General features: G+C 62.2%; 1 protein-coding gene across 1 annotated transcript; it reads right to left on the minus strand.

Annotated features, from left to right (window-relative positions):
- Nucleotides 1-677: 677 nt before the first annotated feature.
- On the minus strand, nucleotides 678-20,956 carry B4GALNT4 (beta-1,4-N-acetyl-galactosaminyltransferase 4). The gene is made up of 20 exons (XM_017838213.1): nucleotides 20,806-20,956; nucleotides 13,543-13,652; nucleotides 11,781-11,891; nucleotides 11,605-11,700; nucleotides 11,245-11,335; nucleotides 10,781-10,881; nucleotides 10,422-10,489; nucleotides 9,968-10,046; nucleotides 8,503-8,569; nucleotides 6,966-7,109; nucleotides 6,664-6,773; nucleotides 6,312-6,412; nucleotides 5,967-6,049; nucleotides 4,130-5,348; nucleotides 3,687-3,994; nucleotides 3,445-3,598; nucleotides 3,050-3,122; nucleotides 2,804-2,957; nucleotides 2,305-2,431; nucleotides 678-1,534 (listed from the first exon to the last, which is right to left on the minus strand). The coding sequence occupies exons 1-20, from the start codon at nucleotides 20,954-20,956 to the stop codon at nucleotides 1,420-1,422; spliced, it is 3,462 nt and encodes a 1,153-aa protein (XP_017693702.1). The 3' UTR covers nucleotides 678-1,419.
- Nucleotides 20,957-21,324: the final 368 nt, after the last annotated feature.

Below are 21,324 nucleotides of genomic sequence, written 5' to 3' on the forward strand. Positions count from 1 at the left end.
CCTGGCAGATCCTGGGGCCACAGGGACCGAATCCGGGATCAAAAGCCCACAGACCGCAGCTGTTTGCTGATGGCACGTGGGTGGCTGAGGCCCCCATGTCCACCCTCACCCCAGACTCTGGGGATGCTCCGAGCGAGCCCGGGGGATGTGGGGGAATGAAACACTCGGGGGGAAACTCCGAGGCTGTTTCAGCTCTCCCAGGGGAGCAGCCCAGGGGATCTGGGGGGACAGGGTGACTTGGAGCCCGTGGTAGGTGGGACACAACAGAACCCCCGAGGTGCCACCACAGCCAGGCATGGCCACGGGGAAGCACCAGCGCAGAGCTGGGGCACCGGCGGGCACGGACAAGTGTGCCAGAGCAGGCAGGAGCACACGGAGCCACTCGTGGCTCCCCCCTGGCTGCCCTGCCCAGGGCAGCCCCCCATGGAGCCTGTGGGGTGCCGGAGGCTGCCCGGGTGGAGCCCAGGTGTGGGGTGGAGGCTCAGCAAGCCCGGGCATGTGGGCATTAAACAGGGTGCCTCCTCCTCCTTCTCCTCCTCCTCCTCCTCCTCCTCCCAGCACAGAACGGCTGCTGCCTGCTCTCACCACGGGGAGGGGACCCTTAGGGACCAAGGGACAGAGGCCAACCGGCAACCCCGCCCAGGTGTGGGGATGATGGAGCAGAGGGAAATCCCAGCCAAGACATTGATTTTATTTTTTTAAGAATAAAAAAAAACCAAACCCAAACAGACAAAACTTCCTGAAAACAGCTTCCTACCTTATAATTTCACAGAAATTAGCTTGGAAACGTCATCTGCCCGTACCTGCTGCAGGCTCTGCCCTATCCCCACCCCAGCCCAGCCTCCCCTGGGGCTCTGCCCCCCACCCACATCGTGTCCCCAAATGCAGGGCACAGCCAGACCCTCCTTCCCTCCACAGGGGTTCCACAGGTCCTGGAAGGGGAGCAGGAGCATTAGGGCAGCCCCAGTGGGTTCAGAGCCCCCTCATACCTGTGGGTACCGGCAGCTCCCCCAAGGCTCAGCTCCCCAGCCTGACATAGGGATGAGGTACTTGGTATTTTGAGAGGGACAACAACAGGAAAGGGGCTGCAAAGTGAGCTCCAGTGGGGACCCTGGGTGCCACTATTCCACTTCCATCATCCCCAGCCTGGCACAGCCTCCCAGGACCCAGCACAGCCCCTTGGAACCCGGCCCAGCCCCCCGAGACCCGCTGTCCCAGCACAAAGGAGTTAATAAATTCGTTGCTGACTAAGAAATTAGACCCTTAAGAAAACAAACACCACCCACCTCGGCCCTCCCCGCTCCCCCTTCCCCAGGATAACTGCAGTGGGTGCTGGGGTGCCCTCCTGCCAGCACCGGGGTGTGGCAGTCGGGGGCAGGGGGGCACCGGGGTTTTTTGGCTACGGGCCGGGCTCGGGGGCTATTCCTTGGAGGGCTTCTTGCTGCGGGCGTTCCACATGCCGCGCTTGGAGTGGTAGTAGTGGTAAAAGTTCCTGAGGCGCAAGCGCTCCACCTCCAGCCCACTCTGGAGCACCCTGTGGATGGAGGGACGGGGCTCAGGGATGGACGGACGGAGGGACAGAGCTCAGGGACGGACAGACAAGAGGGATGCGGCTCAGGGGATGGATGGACAGAGGGAAGGGGCTCAGGGAGGGACGGACGGAGGGACAGGGCTCAGGGAGGGACGGACGGAGGGACAGGGCTCAGGGAGGGACGAGGGACGGACGGAGGGACGGGGCTCAGGGAGGGACGGACGGACGGACGGAGGGACGGGGCTCAGGGAGGGACTGACGGAGGGACAGGGCTCAGGGAGGGACGGACGGAGGGACGGGGCTCAGGGAGGGACGGACGGAGGGACAGGGCTCAGGGAGGGACGGGGCTCAGGGATGGATAGAGGGGACTCAGGGCATGGATGGACGGAGGGACAGGGCTCAGGAGATGGATGGACAGAGGGACGGGGCTCAGGGACGGATGGACGGAGGGACGGGGCTCAGGGACGGATGGACGGAGGGACGGGGCTCAGGGACGGATGGACGGAGGGACGGGGCTCAGGGACGGATGGACGGGGCTCAGGGCATGGAGGGACAGAGGGACAGGACTCAGGGCATGGAGGGACAGAGGGATGCAGCTCAGGAGATGGATGGACAGAGGGACGGGGCTCAGGGATGGATGGACGGAGGGATGCAGCTCAGGGATGGATGGACGGAGGGATGCAGCTCAGGGATGGATGGACAGAGGGATGTGGCCCATAGATGGCTGACCCTGCTCCCTGGGGGCTCAGGGGTTGCAGGACCCCCACGCTCACCTGTCCAGGAGCTCCCAGTCCTCCCCGCCCCAGCGGTCCCGGAACTCCTCCGTGTTCATCCCTCCCACGCGGTCAAAGTCCGACTTGTAGATGCCGAAGAGGCCAAAACCGTTCACCTCCCAGTAGCCTGGAGGTGGGGGGAGCAACAAGGTGAGAGGTGGAGGGGACCCCCAAATGCCCACAGCATCTCCTCTGTGCTCTCCCCAGCACCTGGGAGCCATGGGGATTCCCCATCCCAAGCCTTCTTCCCACTGCGAGTCCACCCCCTTCACTGCCACCTCCCGAAGGGGTGCTCTGGGTGACAGCCCCGTTTTGAGGAGCATCACACCCAGCACACCTCGAGCACCCTTGGGCTTGAATCCCACCTTGCCCGAGCAAAGCAATCCCGTTCTCCCCCACATCCGAGCCCGGCTGTATCCAAACCCTGCACCGCAGCGCCCTTGGGTGGGCAGGGGATGTTCCCCGGCTGGAAAGGGGTCCTGGGTGAGGATCAACGCACCGTTGGGCTCCCGGGGGGAGCTGCCACAGCTCAGCCTCATGACGATGGGCGCATAGGCCAGCTTCCCTTCCACGCAGTGCTTCCGGATGCTGTCCAGGATGTTGGGTGGGAAATGGATGTGCAGGTCACAGAGGAACACGATGCTGTGCTCGTCCTATGGGAGGGGCAGACACAGGTGGGAGGAATCAAGGCACAACAGCCCCAGGAGAGAAGCCACTGCCAGAGCTGGTCCCTGTCCCCGCTCACCTCCACCATGTCCACACCGGCCTGGAGCCCAGCTGAGCGCTCGAAATTCCCAGTGCGCCGCAGGTACTGGAACCTGGGGAGAGAGGACAGGGCAGGTAGCACTGGAGACAGACAGGAACACAGCCAGGAGGGGGACAGGGACCACCAGCGTGGGGAGGGGGCCTTCTCAGTAAGGGCCAGGTGCTACAGCTCACACCAAGGGTCCCCCTGCAGAGTCACAGGCTGCTGAACCCCCAACTCCGTGCGGAAAACTAGTTTGAATGCCCAAAAATGAGGAGGAGGGAAGGAGCTGTGCGGGTGGGGAGGGAGCAGCAGGTTGTGTGAGCACCTGTCCCACCGTGGGAAGCCCCGCAGACCCCCCGAGGCTGCAGGCCAGGACCCGTGCGGGGGGTTACCGGGGCAGCCGGGCGTCCTGCAGGGCCTTCTCCACATCCATGTCCTCGCTGTCGAAGTCCACCAGGATGACGTTGAAGTTGGCGTCCCTCGTAGCCCCGTAGAGGCCGGCCATGTCCGAGATGAACTGCTGGACCCACCGGGCTTGGTTCTTCACTGCCAGAGACACGGCCCTCAGGCTCACAGCGGGGTGGCTCCCAGAGCACCCCCTTCCCCGGGCAAACCTCGTCCTGCTGCCACCTACCCGGCACCACGAAGTGCACCATGACGTCCTGCCTCCAGCTGAGCCGCAGGGGCCGGCACAGGACGGGTTTTCCATAGAGGATGCTCCAGGCACTGGGCTGGGGCTCGGTGGCCCCCAGGGCCAGCCCGTCGGGGTTGGCCTCGGCGCTGTCGTCCTGCTTGCCCTGGTGCAGGAGGACGTAGACGTACTCGGAGAGCCGCACCGTGCGCTGGCCCCGCTCCGACAGCTCCAGCTCCAGCAGGTACCGGTTGCCCCGGGCTGTATCCCGGCGCTTCTCCACGTTGATGATCCTCAGGAGGGTGTAGATGCTACAGGGAAAGGAGAAACCTTGAAATCCCCGTCACCCTGAGCTCCGCTTGCCCTGATCCAGGACCCACCGCCCAGCCTGGCGGGGCGCAGGCTCAGCCCCCCAAACTCCTGCTGGCACCCCGCTCCCTCCCTACCCTCCGTTCTTCTCGTTGAGCCTCTCCATGTACTGGGCCACCACGTCCACCACCTCGCTCTCGCTCAGCTGCAGGTTGCCCGACACGTTGCAGCGCAGGTCGTTCCAGTCGGAGCGCAGCAGCTCGAAGTCCACGGAGCTGACGCTGAACGTCCGCTGCCAGTTGATGGAGTCCTCCAGCCAGCCCTGCTGCAGCTCCCCCACCTCGTAGGAGTAGTCAGACACCTCTTCCTCCTCCTCCTCCTCCTCCTCCTGGCCCTTTCCCTCCTCCTGCTGCGACGCCGTTGTTTCCGACATCTTCAGGAAGGATGTCACCCGCGTCCCCTCGGAGCGCGCGGCCTCGGAGGAGTTGTAATCGGCGGTGGGGGCTGTCCTGCCCGGGGCAGGGGTTGTGTCTTCGTGGGTCTCCCTGCTGAAGAGCCCCTCAGTCCCCAGGGCGAGGAGGCCGGGCAGTGCCCGCTGCTTGGGCGGCCGATCCCACCTCCTGCTACCTTTCCGCCTGGCAGGGTCCCTCTCCTTGGAGATGTTGCTCAGGAGCCAGGGGCTCCGTCGGCCGGGGATGGCTCGGAGCTTGCCGAGGGGAATGGGATGCTTCTGAGGGGTCCTGGAGCGGAGGTGGACTCTCTTCAGAGGCTTTGGGTGCAGGAAGATGCCGGGGAAGGCTGGCTCCTGGGCGGGGGCTTTGCGCTTCCCGGGCTGCAGCCGGGTCACATAGACCTTCTCCTGGGTTTTCCGGGGCTTCTTGTCCTCACTGGGAGCCGCCGGCCTGCTGGGACCCGGTGTTTTGGCTTTGCCACCAAAGATAGGCATGGAGAGGTGGGGCTGGAGGCTCAGGGCCCCGCCATGCTTTGGAGACGCCGGCAGCCCCAGCTCGTCCTCCTCGTCCCCGCCGGGCTCCTGGGGCAGCCAACGGAGCGCCCGTCCCGGGCCCTGTTCCGGCGTGGCATCCTCCTGGCCACGGGGATCCTGGAGGGACACCGGTGGGCTGGAGGTGCTCCACATCCCCAGCTGCCCAGGGGTGCCCACTTCGGCCCGTGCCCGGCCCCGCTTCCGTCGGAAGCTGTAGTAGTCCAGGTCGTCTCCGTAATCCCCAGTGACCGGCAGGGGATCCTTCCCTTTGGCTCCGGGTGCCGGCCCAAAGCTCTGCTCCTTGGCCTCAGGAGGGGGGTCTGTGGGCTCAGGGCTGTCCACTCCTTCCTCCTCATCATCCTCGAGGAAATCTGGGGAGCGAAGGCAGAGATAAACACCCTGCGGCCAAGACAAGGAGGCAGAGCTTGTTCCCAGAAGAGGAACCTACGAGTGGCTGAGGTGAGGGAGCAGAGCTGGGGGCACCAAGAGATGCCCAGTGGGGCTACCAGGGGATGCCTGTTACCCTCCCCAAACCTCAGCTGCATCTTGGCACCAATCCTACTTCATCTGGGAGCAAACCCGACCTGCCAGGGCTTTGCCAAGCTGCCAACTAACCAAGGCAGGCTCTGAACAGCCTCTGGCTTCTCCACGAGCACCCCCAGGCTCCACGGACACCCCCAGACTCCACACTGGGTCCAGTCCCTGCTGCCCACTGCCCAGGCCAACCCCGGAGATGTGGGTACACAGCTCTGGGGGAGCAGGGAGAGCAAATCCCAACCAAGTATCCCACTTCCCACATCCCACAGGGCTCTGTGGCCAAGCCAGGCAGGATGCTCGGAGGGATGCTGCTCCACACAGCCCTGCCCTCCTGGAGCCCCCAGCACCGCTGGATGATCCCGATGAGCCGTAGCTCCGAGCGGACGGGCTGCTGGGAGCTCGGCCCTGTGCCCGGCAATCCCACTGCCGGGGGTGGGTGGGGGGTGACTCACTGTCGGGGCTGAGGAAGAGAAACGCTCGGTGCCGCGGATCCTCCTCCTCCTCATCCATCTTCATGTACTTATAGAACCCAAACCTGGGGACAGAGAGGGAAGGTGAGGGCCCGGCGGGAAGGGAGGAGCGTGCCAGCTGCCAAGGGAGCTGGGGTTCCCAAATCCGGGAGCACTGCCAGCGCTCAAGCTGCTACGTGCCCGGGAGATGGGGAAAGAGCCAGCCTGGGGCAGCCCTTCCAAGAGGGACAGGGCTTGGGGACACACAGCTGAAGACGCATCATCTCAGTGCTGTTGACACCAGCCCCCTCCGTGTACCACCCCGAAATTCCGGTCCAGAGCACCTACTTTTCCAGGTAGAGGGGGGATTCCCTGTAGAAGCACTTGTTCTCTGTCTCCATGTGAGTGAGGCGTGTGTAGTCGTTGGGGTACACGAACGAGAGGTAGACCTGGGGAGGAAACCGTGCTGTGTCACCCCAAGTCGGGGACCCAAGGCCACCACCGTGGCCCCCCCAACACCTCAAACACCCCACAGGGCTTTAACTCCAACCCTCTCAGGCCAGGCTGGGGAAGCTCAGCCCGGCCCTCCAGCGAGGAACACTTTCTCCTGGATTTTAAGCGGCTGGAAACACCCCTGCCCTGGGCTCTGGGGTGTCCCCGTGGGAGCGTGACCCCGTCCCCGCCGCAGGGAGACACTTACGAACTGCAGGCCCTGGTAGCGGGCGATGGGGAAATCCTTCACCACGTAGGTGGGGCTGTAGGCACAGGGCACCAGCACGTTCTCCACACGGGAGGCCTCAATGGCAGGGGCTGCGGAGAAGTGGGTGCAGCTCATTCCCAAGCCGCTCCAACGAGCCCCCCACGGAGCCCAGCAGACACCTCCGCCCAAGAGATGGGCAGAGCAACGATCCAAGTGCTCACGGCACCCAGGTCCTGCCTTTTTCCTCCCCCGAGCCCCCCCCGCCCCCAGGAATCAGCAAGGATCCCTTTCCAGGCACTTACTGAGGAAGAAGGTGTCCCTGGGGTCAGACTTGAGCATGTCGGCCCCGTGCTCGTCCTGCTGGGCCTCCCAGAGGTGGCTCCCGCTGTGGCTGGCCAAGGTCTGCGGGATGTGCTCCACATGGTTCATCTTCAGGGAGGACTCATCTGCGGGAGAGGGCAGGGGCTGAGCTCCAGGGGCACACCGGGAGTGTCCTCCACAGTGGCCCTTCCCAATCTCTCCCAGCGCTGTGGATTCCTCCTGCTCCCGGGGAAGCTGATGCTGCCCTCCCATGCTGCCCTCCCAGCCATCTCACAGACCCTGTGACTAATCAGCCTAATGATTATTGCATCAGCTAACGAGGACAAGGGCACAGCCTGATCCCAGCCAGGCCACCCAGCCCCAAAAACAAGGGAACACTTCAGGCTTTAACCCCCAAGGACACAGGGATTCAACCACGGATGTCCTTCCCTGCAGAGGTGCAGGTAACTGCAACACGAGCTGCTTTGCCTCCTCTCCAGGGACGAGGGTGCCATGTCACCCTTGGCCATCACCAGCCCCCAGGCTCCCACGAGAGCTCACCCTACTCTGGTCACCGTGCTCTGAGCTGCCTCCCATGGCTGCTCCCTTCCCACGAAGCCCTGCCTGCTGCAGAGCCATGGGGAAGCAGGAGCCCCTCCCTGAGCCCCAGTTTCTCCTGCCTGGGGCAGGGAAAGGCTTCCCAAATGTGCCCCTACAGCTGGCTGAAGCTGGGCTGGAGCCCCTGGAAAAGCACGAAGGAAGGAACAAAGGAAGGAAGGAGGGAAGGAACTGTGCCTGCTGCTGGCAGCCCCCACACCACAGGGATGGGCTCCCCATGAGTGACCTGGCTTCACCCCAGGGTGCTGCTGGATCCACAGGAACTGGGAAGCAGGAAAGAGAGGCGGAAAGAGCCAGTGCTGACGGACAGCGGTTGGAGAAGGGGATTTATCTGCACGTCATCCATCTCATGGGCACTTGCATCAGCACCACCAGCACCCCTCATCTCTCTTTTCCCCATGGATCCTGCCTGCCCTCTCCTCCTTATTGACACCTTCCAGAGCAGGAATGATGACCACTCGGAGCGCCGGGGCAGGACCCATCCATCAGGCCCTTTCCTGCTGCCAGGGCGAGGGCAGGAAGCAGAAGATCTATAGATTTAATTAAACCTTGCACCATCCATCCCCAATTACGTGACAGCTCCTCATAACTCAGGGCCAGGCCCGGGAGCCAGTGGGATCTTGGCAGCTGGGATGAAGCTGGAGCACTGGCAGGGCTGTGCTTCCATGGTGTGTTGCCTCCACATCCCATTTTTAGGAGTCTCAGCTTGCTTCCAGCATCAACCCTACCCACCACAGCCCTTGCATCCCTCCTTACACTCTGCAAAAGCTCGGGGTGGGGGAGGTGGTTCAGAAGCTGAGATCTCCCTCCAGGATCCAATTTCCCGGGCTCCAGGCTCTGGTGCCATCTCTCCCAGCTTCCAGCACATCCAGCCCCTGGAAAGCTTGCTGGCTGTGGCTGCAGGAGGCACCTGGCCCTTACCTGTGTACAGAGAGATGTAGGAGGAGTCGATCACCTCAAACTTCAAGCTGGGGAGGAAAACTCGCCACTGGAGAAAAATAAAAGGAGAAGGGGAATGAGCGGGAGGGTGGCAGGGGGGTCGGGATGCAGCTGCCCATCCCTGGCATGTCAGGGTGGGTCCTCCCTGTCCACAGCCCTCAGACACTTCCCTGCAGAGGAGGAACAAGGGAGAGGACTGATCCTGCCCCATTGCCTGCCGTTACCCAAAGGGGTTTGGGATTAGCAGGAATCCCTGTAGGGGGGGAAGGCTCCCGGGGGCGGGATACAGGCTCATGTCGCTTCCCTCTGGGATTGCTACACGGCCACCCACGGAAGGACACCTCTCCTCACTCCAGTGCTTCATAAAGGCATGATTGAAGAGGGTCTTCAGAGCTGGCTGCCCTGATTTAACTCCAGCATTTTAAAAGCCAGTCTGGAGCCTTTGTCGGGACAAGCCCTTCAATACCCCCGGGGAGAGACACATCAGGGTCCTGCTTTTGTTGTGGATGTTGTTTGTTGTCTCTTTGTGCACAGCTGAGAGGTTTATCTGCAGGGCTGAAAGGCTTAGCTCCCTCTCTCCAGCAAAAACATCCCATCTCAAAAACATCCCCCCTCCCTATCCCCCCCCCATTTGTTTTCCCCATTATTTGTTTTCCCTCCCAAGAAATGCAGATCTTATCGGGATGGAGGGGATGGGGAGGAGGGAGGCAGCCAGCGAGGAAGGGGTGTTGTCGGCCTCCCCGACGCTTTGCTGGCACGGGTTTGACTCCAGTGATTAATGAGTTCTTGGGAGAAAAGAAACCTTTGCTAACGAGCCAACATCTTCCCCTCCCACCAGCCCCAACCCCTGACACACGCTCCAGGCTTTGCCAGGGCTGCGCTGCCAAGGCAGGCAAGCTCAGATTTGAAACTCATGGTATTCCTAAGGGGAGAAAGAAAACAGGGACGCGCTCGATCATCTCGGCCACCTCTCCCACCGCTGACCCCGGGATGCAGCCAGCAAGGTGGGACCTGCCTGCTCCTGATCTCCTTGCCCACGGGAATGGGCTCAGCCCACAGGGACCTCCCCCTCTGCCAGCCCTTCGGCAGAGGCCAAGGAGGAGGGATCAGGGATGGGAATGGCCACACGACACTGGGAGTCCCGTCACTGCTGGAGCCTGCAGCAAAGGGGCTGCTCCCTTGGCATCCCTGATGGGAGCACAGGGGAGGGACAGCAGGGTCCTCAACTCCTACCAGGAGGAAAGGAGAACAGCAGCCCATGTGTTCCAGCACAGGCTGGAATAGGCAGGGAAACAGTCAGCAACACTGCCTCTGGCAGCCACAGGAGGGGGAAAATCGTGGCTTTGCTCCAGCATAAAGCACTTTAACACACACCAGGAAAAGCCCTGGCACTGGCTCTTGACAGGATCAGTCCTGGAACGAGCCCGGCGTGGGGAAATTTACTCACCCCAACTTCCACGTGGTCCGAGCCCCGGTCGTCCTGCTTGTGGAGCAGCTCAAAGTAGTAGCGCCGGGAGGACATGAGGCTGCAGGGGAGGGGACACAGAGGTCACATCCCCTCAGGGAGCCCTGACAGAGGGGACATCCTGGGACACCCTCCCTGTCCTGCCCACAGGTGAGTGAACCTTCCTGGAGAGCTGAGGTGGGTCCCTGCTCCCCCATCCCACTGCTGAGGAGCTTCAGGGGATCAGGGGGGACATCAGGTGGTCTCCCCCTTGTCACCTGCAGCCCCCGGCACCTTCAAACCATGGATTTGGGGTCCAGCCCGACCCCCACGTGCCTTTTGGGAAGGGACCACGGCCAGAGGCTCCTCCCTGGAGGAGCCAGTGCTCAGAGCCAGCAATCCCGCCAGCCTGATTCCATCCCCATGGGATGGGCAGCGGGATCAAGGACACACTCACCGCAGGGGCTTGGAGACTTGGGAGCTGAATTTGGTGAACTCTCCCGGCGCCGTCCACTCGGTGCCAAGCTGGGAAGGAAGGAGCAGCGTGAGAGCACCAGGACACCACCCCAAAGCCCACCAGCTTCCCATTGTAGGAGCCGACACCAGGAAAATGCAGGAGCAAACATTAAATCTCTTATTGTGGGACACAAGCTGGTCTTTGGCAGCTCCAGCCAGGATAGGGCCAAGGGGCAGATGGTCCTTTGGAAGCCAAACCAGGCCTGGCCAGGGGCAGGGAAGGGGCCAGGCTGAAATAGCCCGGCATTCCCTTTCCCCTGGAGCAGGGAAAGGCAGAGAGGTGACACCGACAGCACATACCTTGCCCACGAATGCAGCCAGCCGGGAATTGGAGGGACTGTCGTCAGAGCTGAGCCAGAACTCCGAGTTGTCATCCGATGCCACAGAAAACTGGAAATCCCCTGCGGAGAGCCACGGAGAGGGTCGGCACGGAGGGACACAGGGACTCTGGAGGCATGGGCTCAGTCCCAGCGCCTCGTGGGGAGATGGGGAAACTGGGATGGATGGATGGACGGATGGACGGACAGAAGGGATGGAGCCACGCCCAATCCCACATGATGGCTCTGTCCTGGATGGGAGCAGGGCTTCATTGCCTCCCTCCAACACAACCAGGGGAAAGGGTCTTTGTTCCCAAAAAACCCTGGGAGCCACGGTTTGAGGACTGTCTCCAAAAGCCTTTCTGTCCTCACGTGGCTCAAGAAGGAGGAAGGAGGCAGCTTTTCCGCATCACTGCACGGGAGGAAAGGCCAAGCTCCACCACTCACCATCCTTGAAGGGGTGGATGTAGCCAAAAATCCTCAGCCCGTAGTTCTTCCACTTGGGTGACACCGCCAGCTTCTTCACCGTGGTGCGGGTCTGCGGAGGAGGCAGGCAGGGAGCCATGGACACTCCATGCCTTGCTCCCACACCACCCAGCCCACCTCCTCTGTGCAGCCTGGGGTCCCTCCCGCCTCCTGGCACAGAGGGGACGTGGAGGTCCCATCACCACCTTCCATCCCTGCTCTGCTTGGAATCCCCAAACCCCGCAAGCAAAGGTCTCGAGGACCAGTGGAGACCCAGCAGCAGCCAGGGAGGGATGGGTGGGCCCCTCCCTCCGACCCATCATCGCCTGGCCTGGGACTCACGTGGGGAAAGAGCGGGAAATGGAGGTTCTTCCTCAGGTGCCTCACGGCCCCACCGCACCAGTCCTCGAAGACGTGCAAGTTTGCCTTCCCCTTGTACTGTGGGAAAAGAGAGGGAGGTGAGCAGGGGGTCCCTCCCCCTCCTCCAGCACCCCCTTGGCTGCTCCCTGTCCACCTACCTGCTCGTTCCAGGGCAAAGCTTGCTTGGTCAGGTTGAGTTTGGGGTGGGTGGTGGCTCGGTCGGAACGTTGGCCTCTGGAAAACCAGCCATCCACATCCTGCCCGTCGTTCTGCCAAGGAAGCAGGGGGAGAGGTGAGATGGGGGATCAGGGCCAGCCTGGCCGTGCTGCAGGATGTCTCCATACCATCTGTGGTGAGGCCCTGGCACAGGCTGCCCAGAGAATCTGTGGCTGCCCCATTCCTGGAAGTGTCCAAGGCCAGGCTGGATGGAGCAACCTGGTTTAGTGGAAGGTGTCCCTGCCCATAGCAGGGGAGTGGAACTGGATGGGCTCTAAAGTCCCTTCCAACACAAACCATTCCGGGATTTTATGATCTAAACATCTCACTTTGGATGTTGAGCATGGCCAAACCGAGGTGAAACATTTCACAGCTCGCAGCAAAGGAAAGCAGGAGGAGGCACAAAAATATTGGCAAGGTGTCCCAGGCAGCAGTTTCAAAATGCTCCAGCTCTGCTTGTTTCCCTTCCTCTGCCGAAACTTCTCCAAAACAGCGAGTTTTCTGTTCATCTAAAATGTTTGTCTGGTCTGAGGGGCTGCTGGAAATGGAACATTTTGGACTCCATCTCCAAAAGAGCAGAGGTGATCTCTGTGTCCTGAGCAGTGGAAGCAGGATGTCTCTCCACTCCCTCTCTCCCTTTAAAGGGGATTAGGTTAATCCCATTGCTTGTGTCTTGTAATTTAGAGGGATTAAGTGAGCATTCACCTACCCCCAGCTTGCTGAGAGGGTGACAGGTGGCAAGGAAGAGCCAGGCACTTCTGGAGCCCCTCCAGAGCATCCTCCTCTTCCTCAGCCCCACCCAGAGCATCCTCTTCTTACTCAGCCCCCCCAGAGCATCCTCCTCTTCTACAGCCAGGGAAATAATTAGCCAAGTGCCTAAATAAACTCATTGATGTCTCGGAGGAGGGAGCGGTGCCCTTGGAAAATGTTCCGAGGGAGGTTTTTGTGCCACGCTCACTGGAAGGATTCGCCCTCCTCCCAGGAAAAGATGAGATGTGATTCCTGCTGCGCCCTCCATCCTCACCCAGCATCAGCCTGGACCTCCTCCAGGCACCTCGGGCTCCCCCTTTGTCCCTCTGTCCCCCATTTCTGAGGAGCAGCAGCTCAGCAGTTGGGATGGGGCAGGGGACACCCCATGGCTTTCCCCTCCCACCATCCCACCTGGCTGCCCTGCCCTGAGGCCTTTAGGTGACAACTGGTCGGGCAGGGACTTGGTGACACGTTGGGGGATGAATGGACAGCAGGGTGTCTTCGTGGCTACAATTCCAAGTGCCTCCTGGGCTGTAGGCAAGGAGAGATCCCCCCTCCAGCCTCAGCTTGGAAGCTCCACTTGGGGTGTACTGGGCCCAGTCTGGGGCTCCCCAGTCCAGGATAGAGCTTGGCGGGATGGAGCAGAGGACACAGGAGAAAGTGGTTTTGCCCAGCAAAGCTGGAATTGCAGAGCAGACGAAGCCAGACCCTTCTCAGGGGGAGCCTAGTGACAGGGCAGAGGTACGTGGAGCAGGGTGTGGGATGGTGGGATATCCCACCCAGTTCCGTGGGATACTGGGGGGTTTTATCCACCATGAGGGCTGATGGGCAGAACCAGAGGCTGTACCCTCCCAGTCCTCGGATCCCCTCAGCTGGACAAGGCTTGGAACACTCTGCTCTCGGACCGGTGACCTCCACATTCCCACTCCCACCCTGCGCTCCGCTCCCTGTTACCATCGGATCCTCCTCGCGGCTCTCGCTGGAATCCTCGGCTTTCCTGCGCCGCACCGGGGCTGCCGCCGGCCTCCTGCCAGGATCCGTCACCTCCCCCGGCCTCTCGCCATCTGGGGGGGAGCAGAGGAGCGGTCAGAGCACGGCCCCCCACCCCAGCACCGCTCCTCTCTCGGGGACACCCCTCTCCCTGGCGCCGGGAAGGGCAGGCGCTGGCACCGCCCGCTGCTCCCAGGGGACCGGGACACGGAAAGGGGGGTGACGCTGGGGGGGCTCTGGCTGCGATTCTCCTCATTACATTTGCACTAAGCAGCTTTGCAGCAGCTCAGCAGCAGCAGCAGGTTTAATTACACCCCCGGTCCTTTACGTTAAGAGATGCCGGGATACGCTCCCGAGGGTCTCACTCCCCATCCATCCTCAGGGATGCATCCCAGCTCCCTGCCCCTCCAGCCCCCAGCTCTCCCGCAGCATCCCACAGCTCTGCCCAGAGCACACCGGCCCCGAACCCCCAGACATGATCCCCCCAAACCACCTTCCCCCCCAGCACCGCGTTAACGCCGAGCCCTCTCTCCCAGCCCCGGCGGCTTTGTCACCGTGCGCTGTGCTGATTATCCCCAACCTCTGACCGCCCTCCGCAGCTCCCGCCCCCTTTCCTTGGGCAGGGAATTTTAAACCACCCCCCTCCCCCCAAAACAATGGTGCAGACTTGGAAAAGACATTAGTTATTTGGGGGGGGGAGGGCACGTCCTCTTTGTCCGCCGCCCCAAAACCCGGTGGGACGGCAGTTCAACCAGCGCTGCCGGCGCACGGCCCGGCCCCAGGGTTCAACCCGCAAGAGAGGGAAGCTCCAGCCAATGCTCAGAGAGGTGGCTGTCCCAAAGCCACCGCCACAAGCACCTGTGAGCCCCGCCAAAAACCAGCCACCCCCATATGGCAATGAGGGGGAGCCCCGGATGCACCGAGCAGTGACCCCAGCCATGGGCATCGCAGAAAAGGGGTCACCGACCCCCTCCCAAGGGCCTGGTGCGACGTCCCCATCCCTCCACACCCTCCTTCCCCCCATCAGCAAGTCGTGGGGCCTCCCACCTCTCAGACTGGAACAGCCTCAGCAGCTGCCACAGCCGAGGAGGGGCTCGGAACGCCCGGAGCCCCCCACCACACGCCTCCCACGCCATTAGTATTCCAGTGGCTGCACAGCCGGCGTCTCCTTGGAGATGGCAGCACAAATCCCATCCCCACGGCAGGGACAGGAAATTAAGCTCTAAAGCCCCTTCTTCTGCTCTCGGCCATTCTTCAGCCGCTGGCAGCCCCGACCAGCTCCTGGCAGCTCCCTCCCCTCACCGAGCTCCATCCCTGCATCCTTCCTCCCTCCGCGAGGAGGGTGATGGGGAGCAGGCAGGACTGGAGCCAGCACTCATCTCCTCCATCCCAGACTCCCCATCACTCCTAGGATGCTCCTGCCGCCACAGGCAGTGGAATTAAAGCCGATCCCTGGCTGTGCCGAGGCTGAAGATGCTGCTGCTCCACCGACATCATTCCCCCCGTGCTGCTCTGTGGATTAATCACGGCCACGAGGAGTTCAACGCTCCCAAGGGACCTGCCCGGGGGTGGGATGGCAGCCCTGGCTCTGTGGTACCCACACAGGGGAGTCTCTCCCAGCCTTGGAGGAGATAAGCCTGTCTCCCGTGGGATTTGCCAGCACCATCCCTGGCTGCATCCACAGGGATGCCTGGATGTGGCCACCTCACCTCATTCTCCTCCAGGCACCGTGCTGGGACTGGGCCCAGTTGCAAGGCACTGGAGGAGAGAACTGGGGGAAGATTGTTGGATATAAACTAGAGCAAAGGGGGGAAAAGCCACGAGGTAATCCAGGCTGGGCAGGCTCATCCTTGGACCCAAAGCCCCCTGCTCAGCCCCCATCCCTTCTGAGGGGCTCCCACATCCCGGGAGGAGCGAAAGCACCAGCAAAGCCCCTGGAAAAGCTTCCAGGCTTCCATGCCAACCTTCATTCCCTGGCAATTTAAGCATCAAACAGGAAAGTGAAGGGCGGCTTGAGTCAAACACCCAACTGCTGGTCAGGCTGCGGGGAACTGGGAACCAGGGAAGCAGTGCCATTGGGATAAGGGGTGGGGAAGGGCAGCACCTTGTGCCAACGAGCTCTCAAAAAACCAGAGTCCCTTTGGTCTGAACCACAGCCCTGCAGGAGGAGTGGGCCAGGGGGAGGAGGAGGAAGAAGGCAAGGAACTGGAAGTGTTCCAGTTCCTCCCAGCATCCTCACAGCCCATGAGCCGTACCCAGCATCCCACAGGAATGCACAGGAGCACTGCTGCATCCATTCCCTCGGCCAGGCTCCCTCAGGGACCAGAAAGGACAGGCAAGGGACGGGGGAAGGTCTGAGGACGAGCAGGGACCCGCTGGCTGCAGGATGGAGATGCTCAGGGAGAGAATGGAAGCACTAAAAGCCCTTCCCTGGAGCGACGCTGATGCTTTGGGAGCAGCAAGGAGGGGGCAGGAGGCACAGACCATCGCACGAACCATCTCTGAGTCACAGCAGCCTCCAGACAGGGAGCCAGGGCCAGGATGCTCATCCTTGGGATGAGGCCACGGCCGTGAGGGACCCACATGGGAGATGCCTCCCAGGGCAGAAGCGACTCCCCGTCACCGCAGCCCCATAACCCAGCTCCAAACCGCCTGTGCTGCGCCGGGAAGCACAGAGAGCCTTTCACACCCCACCTCCTGCCTCCCACCTCCTCCTCCTCCTCCTCCTCCCCAGCCCCGAAAACACAGCCCCTTTCTTCCATCAGCTTTCGGAGCCGGGGTTTCTCCTGGCCCCTTTCCAAGCCCTGCGACGGGGAGCGAGGTGACATTTACCCCCAGACACAGCTGCAGCAGAGGTGGCAGGAGTGGCAGCGCCTTTGGGGAACCCACAGGTTTCATTCCCAAAATTTTTCCGGCGCAGGCACAGCCTCGGAGCGGGAGCATCCCCGCACAAACCTCCTAACTAGATATTAAGTGACTATAATTAGCCAGCAAGGAATCAATATCACAAACCCCCCTTCCAGTGCCACAAAAACACGGTGCTGCCCACCAGGAAGAAATCATGGAGCTGCCAGAGGTGCTGCCCGCTCCATGACAGCCCTCTCAGCTGGAGCGATGGAAATTCATGTGGAATTGCTCTGGCTGGCAAAGGAGCTGCCATAAGACCCCTCAGGCTGACAAACACCTGCCAGGAGAGGTGGCCCCGACGCTTCCACGCTTGGCTCAGGGTCCCAAATCCCTCCTGGGCATCGAAAACCCCCAGATCTCCCCCATTTCCTTCACTGTGCATCCAGTGCCCTCCAGTGCCCCGAAGTGAGCTGGAGCAACTTCCACGGGACCCTGCCCCCTCCCAACAACAGGGATGATGCTCACTCACAGCACTGAGCACAAAGATTTTTTCTTCCTGGGATGCCACCTCTGGAGAAGGTCCCTGTGAAATGCTGGGAGCTTTAGGGTGTGTTTCATCCCAACAACATTCCAGCCTCCGACCTCTGCATTGCCTGTGGGGTCTCCATCCCACTTCCAGCTTTCCAGCCTGTTCCAGCCAGCACCTGGTTTACCTCCACCAGCCCCAGGGGCTTCTAACTTGGCACTGGGACCCCGTGCCAAGGCAGGTCCAGCCAGGGCAAACAGCCTTTCCCAACAGGGATAGGAGAGTGGGGCAATGCCAGGAGAAAGGAAAGCAGCTGCCCCACAAACTCCGCTGCCCTCCCTCTTCAAAGGGCACTTCTCATCCTCTTCCTTCCCTACCTGCTCCCAGCATCCCAGACAAAGGAATGAACCCCACGGCAGATTGTAGCGCTCCAAACTCCCAATTAAAATCAAAGGATCTGCCAAGACAGATCCCAAAGGGACACGTTTTCCCCCCACAGCTTGGGGAGAGACACCTGAGTGTCACCCCAAACCTTCTCCCTCTCGCTTTCCCTGTGTGTGGCAACCCCAAGAACGGGTCCCTTGAGGACAGGGCACAGAGCATCCATCCCATCACTGCCTGGGGATCAGGAGTTTTGGGAGCCCTCTGGACCACGGCAGAGGGGTATCCCTGTTCCCACTTCCCCGGCCCCAGATCATGCCATATCCAGCAGGTAGAGAGACGCCTGGCTGGGTTTTCCTCCCCAGACAGCCCCGTTTCATCCACAAACTGGCTCCAGCACCCTCAGCACCCATCCTATGCTCCCTCAATGCCAAAATCCTCCCAAAACCCAGCTCCAGCACCGCCAACACCCCCCCATCCCCCCTTGCTGAATCCCAGCCCCACACCCCCACACTAAGAGCCACTTTAGGGTTTCGTTATAATTTTTTTCCCTTCTTCTTCTGTCTTTTTTTTTCCCCAATCCTTTTTCCTCCCCTTTCCACCTGGTGCACCAGCGTTTCCACCCCGTTGGCTGGGAGCGGTTTCCAGCCGGGAGAGCACCGTAATGGCCTCATTATTTCCGATGAGGAATCCGTGTGTTCAATTAGGCAGAGGAGGGTAATTATCTGCTTGGAGAAGATCAGGGAAGGAGGGAGGTGCTTTAGCAGGGACCAGCACAGCTCCCAGCTGAGCCCCTGGATGCTCCAGCTCCACGTGTCACCACCGGCTGGGCTGAGGGGACACGGAGACCCCCGGGATAATCCCCCCGGGATAATCCCCCCTGTGCCTTCGTTGTGCTCCCAACCCCACTTGGCTGGATCTTCCCCTCTTTACACCCCCCCCCGAGCCACCTAAAAGCCTCGTGCCCTGCACCTGCAGCTTCCAGAGCGTCCAGCTGCTCGCTGACACTCACTTTAATGAGTAATTAACCTTTTTCCTTCGTAATTAACCAGGCAGCACCCCCGGCACAGACAAGCCCTGGCTCACAGTGGCCAAATCCAAAAGTCATCTCCAAACTCCTTTTGGGGCACAGACCCTTGGGGTGATGCTCTCCCCCAAAACTCACCCTTAAACCCTTGCACCAAGCTTTCTCTGTTTTCCACCCCCCCTCAGTTATATCTGTTATTCCTCCTTTTTTTTTTTTCCACTCCATTTGACATTTTTCCAACTAAACCACTCCCTGGCTCTCCCTCCCCGGCAGCAGCAGGATGAGGGTGCCTCTGTGCATGGCTAAACCCTTCCCCAGCCTCCACTCGACCCCTTTCCATCACCTCGTGTCCAAGGAGGCTCAGTGGGACCGGAGCTCTGGCTTTGCCACACCTTCACCCTGGTTTCAGGCACCCACTGGAAAATCCCAGTGCAAGGAGCAGCGTTTCCCTGGAGTCCTGTCCCAGACAGCTGGGTCCAGCCCTGGCGAGGCCCAGCTTTCCCTGGGGAATCACCCACCTCTCCACAGCCCAGCTAGGGAAGGTGCCCGTGTTCCCCATGGCACACGGCAGCCCAGAGCCATCACCAGGCCCGTGGCAAACGCTGCTGGAGCACCTGGCATTTCCCAAGCCAGGATCCCCCTGTGCCATCCTCGTCCTACGGGCACCTTCCCATCTCCCTCCCCACCTCCCACAGACCCTGCTCTCCCCCGGAGCCAGAGCTGGGGCCGGGCATCTCCTCGCTTCCACAGCAAACCCCGTGGCTTCCCCTTGGAGCATCCCGAGGGGCGGGCTGGGATGCAGGACGCGTAGGGAGGAGGTGGGGAGAGCAAGGATAGGCACCTGCCAGGTTCGGCACCTGCAAACACCCCGGCACACGGCACTGCTGTGCATCCTCCCTGCAGGAAGAGCCCGGCTCACCCTCGTGCCGCTGCACCCCGACATCCGGAGGGACCCCGATCCATGGTTTTCCCAGCTAGCCATCCACAGGGATGGCGATTCCATGCCATTTCCCACTCACCCACCCGAGGCTGCTGATCCCGACAAGAGGCCAGACACGGCCCTTCCAAACACTGGGGACATGGGATAACCACAGGGACGCGGGGTAGCAGCTTGGGGACAGCCCCTCTGGATAACTGGGAACACAGAGCAGTGGCTCGGAGATAACGGGAACACAGGGCAGCCCCCAGGGACAAGCCCTCGGGCACAGCCGCAGGGATAACAGCGGGAACACGGGTCTGGGATAACGGGACAACCCCTCGGGGACAGCCGCAGGCACACGGGGCACACTCTGCCCCTTTCCCACCAAGGAGGACCCCGCGGGGAGCCCGGACCCGGCAGCCCCCGGTGCCCCCCCCTCCCTCGGAGGCGACGTTCAGCCGCCTCATTTCCTGCCTCGCTCGTTCGCATTATCCCGATTTCCCGATTTTACCACAAAGGCCCGAAAATTTGCAGGATCATCCTCCCGCTCCGGTCGGAAACTTTGGGGTTTCCAGCCGAGAGGCTTCGCCAGCCCCCGGGGGCCGCTCCGACCCACTCGGGAAAAGCCTTTTCCTCCCTCAATAGCCGCTAAACCCCGTTTCCTTCCCATTTTTTTTAGGGCAAAACGGGCTGGGCGAGGTCAGTCCCACCAGGAACGCTACGGCTTAAGTTTCGCCGGGCAAATATTCCCCGCCGCTTTGTGCTTCCCGAGCAGCCCCCGGGGGTCTGCGAGGGGAAAACCCGGGAGCAGTTGGGCACGAAGCCGAACCGTGGGGCACCTGCCCCTCCGGCTCATCCCTGCGGAGCATCCCGGAATCCATCCCGGCACTGGCCAAGGGTGGGAGGAGGAAGGAATTATTTTTATTTTTTTTTTTACAGTAGAGAAGCACCGGCTGAAAAAGTGTTGGGATGGGATGGGGAGGGTTGGAAAGGGATGGGAACGTTTGGAAGGAAGGGATTACCCCTTCCAGCAGCGACGAGCGGCTATAAATGGCCTCTTTGTCATCGCAGCCAAGGCAGCGGGTGGAAAAATGAGGACGGAGCCGCTCGAGGGGGGACAATGAACCCCCCGGCCGGTTTGGGGGCCCTCCTGGGTCTCCTCTTCTCCCGAAGGTGCAGTGCCGGGGCTCGGAGGCCACGGAGGGGTCCCGCTCACCCCAAACCCACCCGGGTGATGCGGGACATTAAGGCAGCGCTGGGAACGGGGCGTCCCAGTCTTGAGGGGGTGCTCTGGGAGCCCGGCGAGGCGGGGGATCCCACCAGCCTTTGGGGAGGGCCCCCAAACCCCAAGCGCTCTGTGAGCTCAGTGTGCTGGGGGACCCCCACCAACCCTTGGGGACCTTCAAGCCCAAAGTGCTCTGAGAGCCCAGTGTGGCTGGGGGCACCCACCGCCCCTTGGGGACCCCCGAGCCCCCCCCCGAGCCCCCGCTCCGAGAGCCCCCCGGGGCGCGGGGACCCTCCCGTTACCTCTGCCGTAGGCGAAGGGGAGGCGCAGGGCGCGGCCCTGGCGCACCAGGCTGATGTGCAGGTAGGTGAACCAGGCGGCCGAGGTGAGCAGCGCCAGCAGCAGCAGCAGCTTCAGCTGCTTGCGGAGCTTCTTCACCGGGAGCCGCGGCATCCTGCCGCCCGCATCGCCCCCGCCGCCGCCGCCGCCGGGCTAACCCCGGCCCATGGGGCCCCCCGCCCGCCCAGCGCGCGCGCTCCGGGCGGGCCGCGAGGGCCGCGGGGCGGCTGCGGGTGCCGGGGCCGGGGGTCGGTGCGGGGCTCGGCGGCCCCGGGCCCGGCCGTGCATCGCCGCGCCCGCGGGGGGAATGAATGGAGCGGGGCGCCGCGAGGCCACGCCCCCGGCAACCGAGCGGCGGCGCCGCCGGCCAATCGCCGCGCCCCGTCGCGGGCCCGCCGCCAATGGGCGCCCCGCGGGGGCGGGGCCTGCGGAGGCGCCGCGCGTCTCCACGCCAACGGGCGGCAGCCCCCCGGGGCGCCGCG

The sequence above is a fragment of the Lepidothrix coronata genome, unplaced genomic scaffold (genome assembly GCF_001604755.1).
Source record: "Lepidothrix coronata isolate B3197 unplaced genomic scaffold, Lepidothrix_coronata-1.0 Scaffold329, whole genome shotgun sequence".
NCBI classification, from domain to species: Eukaryota; Metazoa; Chordata; class Aves; order Passeriformes; family Pipridae; genus Lepidothrix; species Lepidothrix coronata.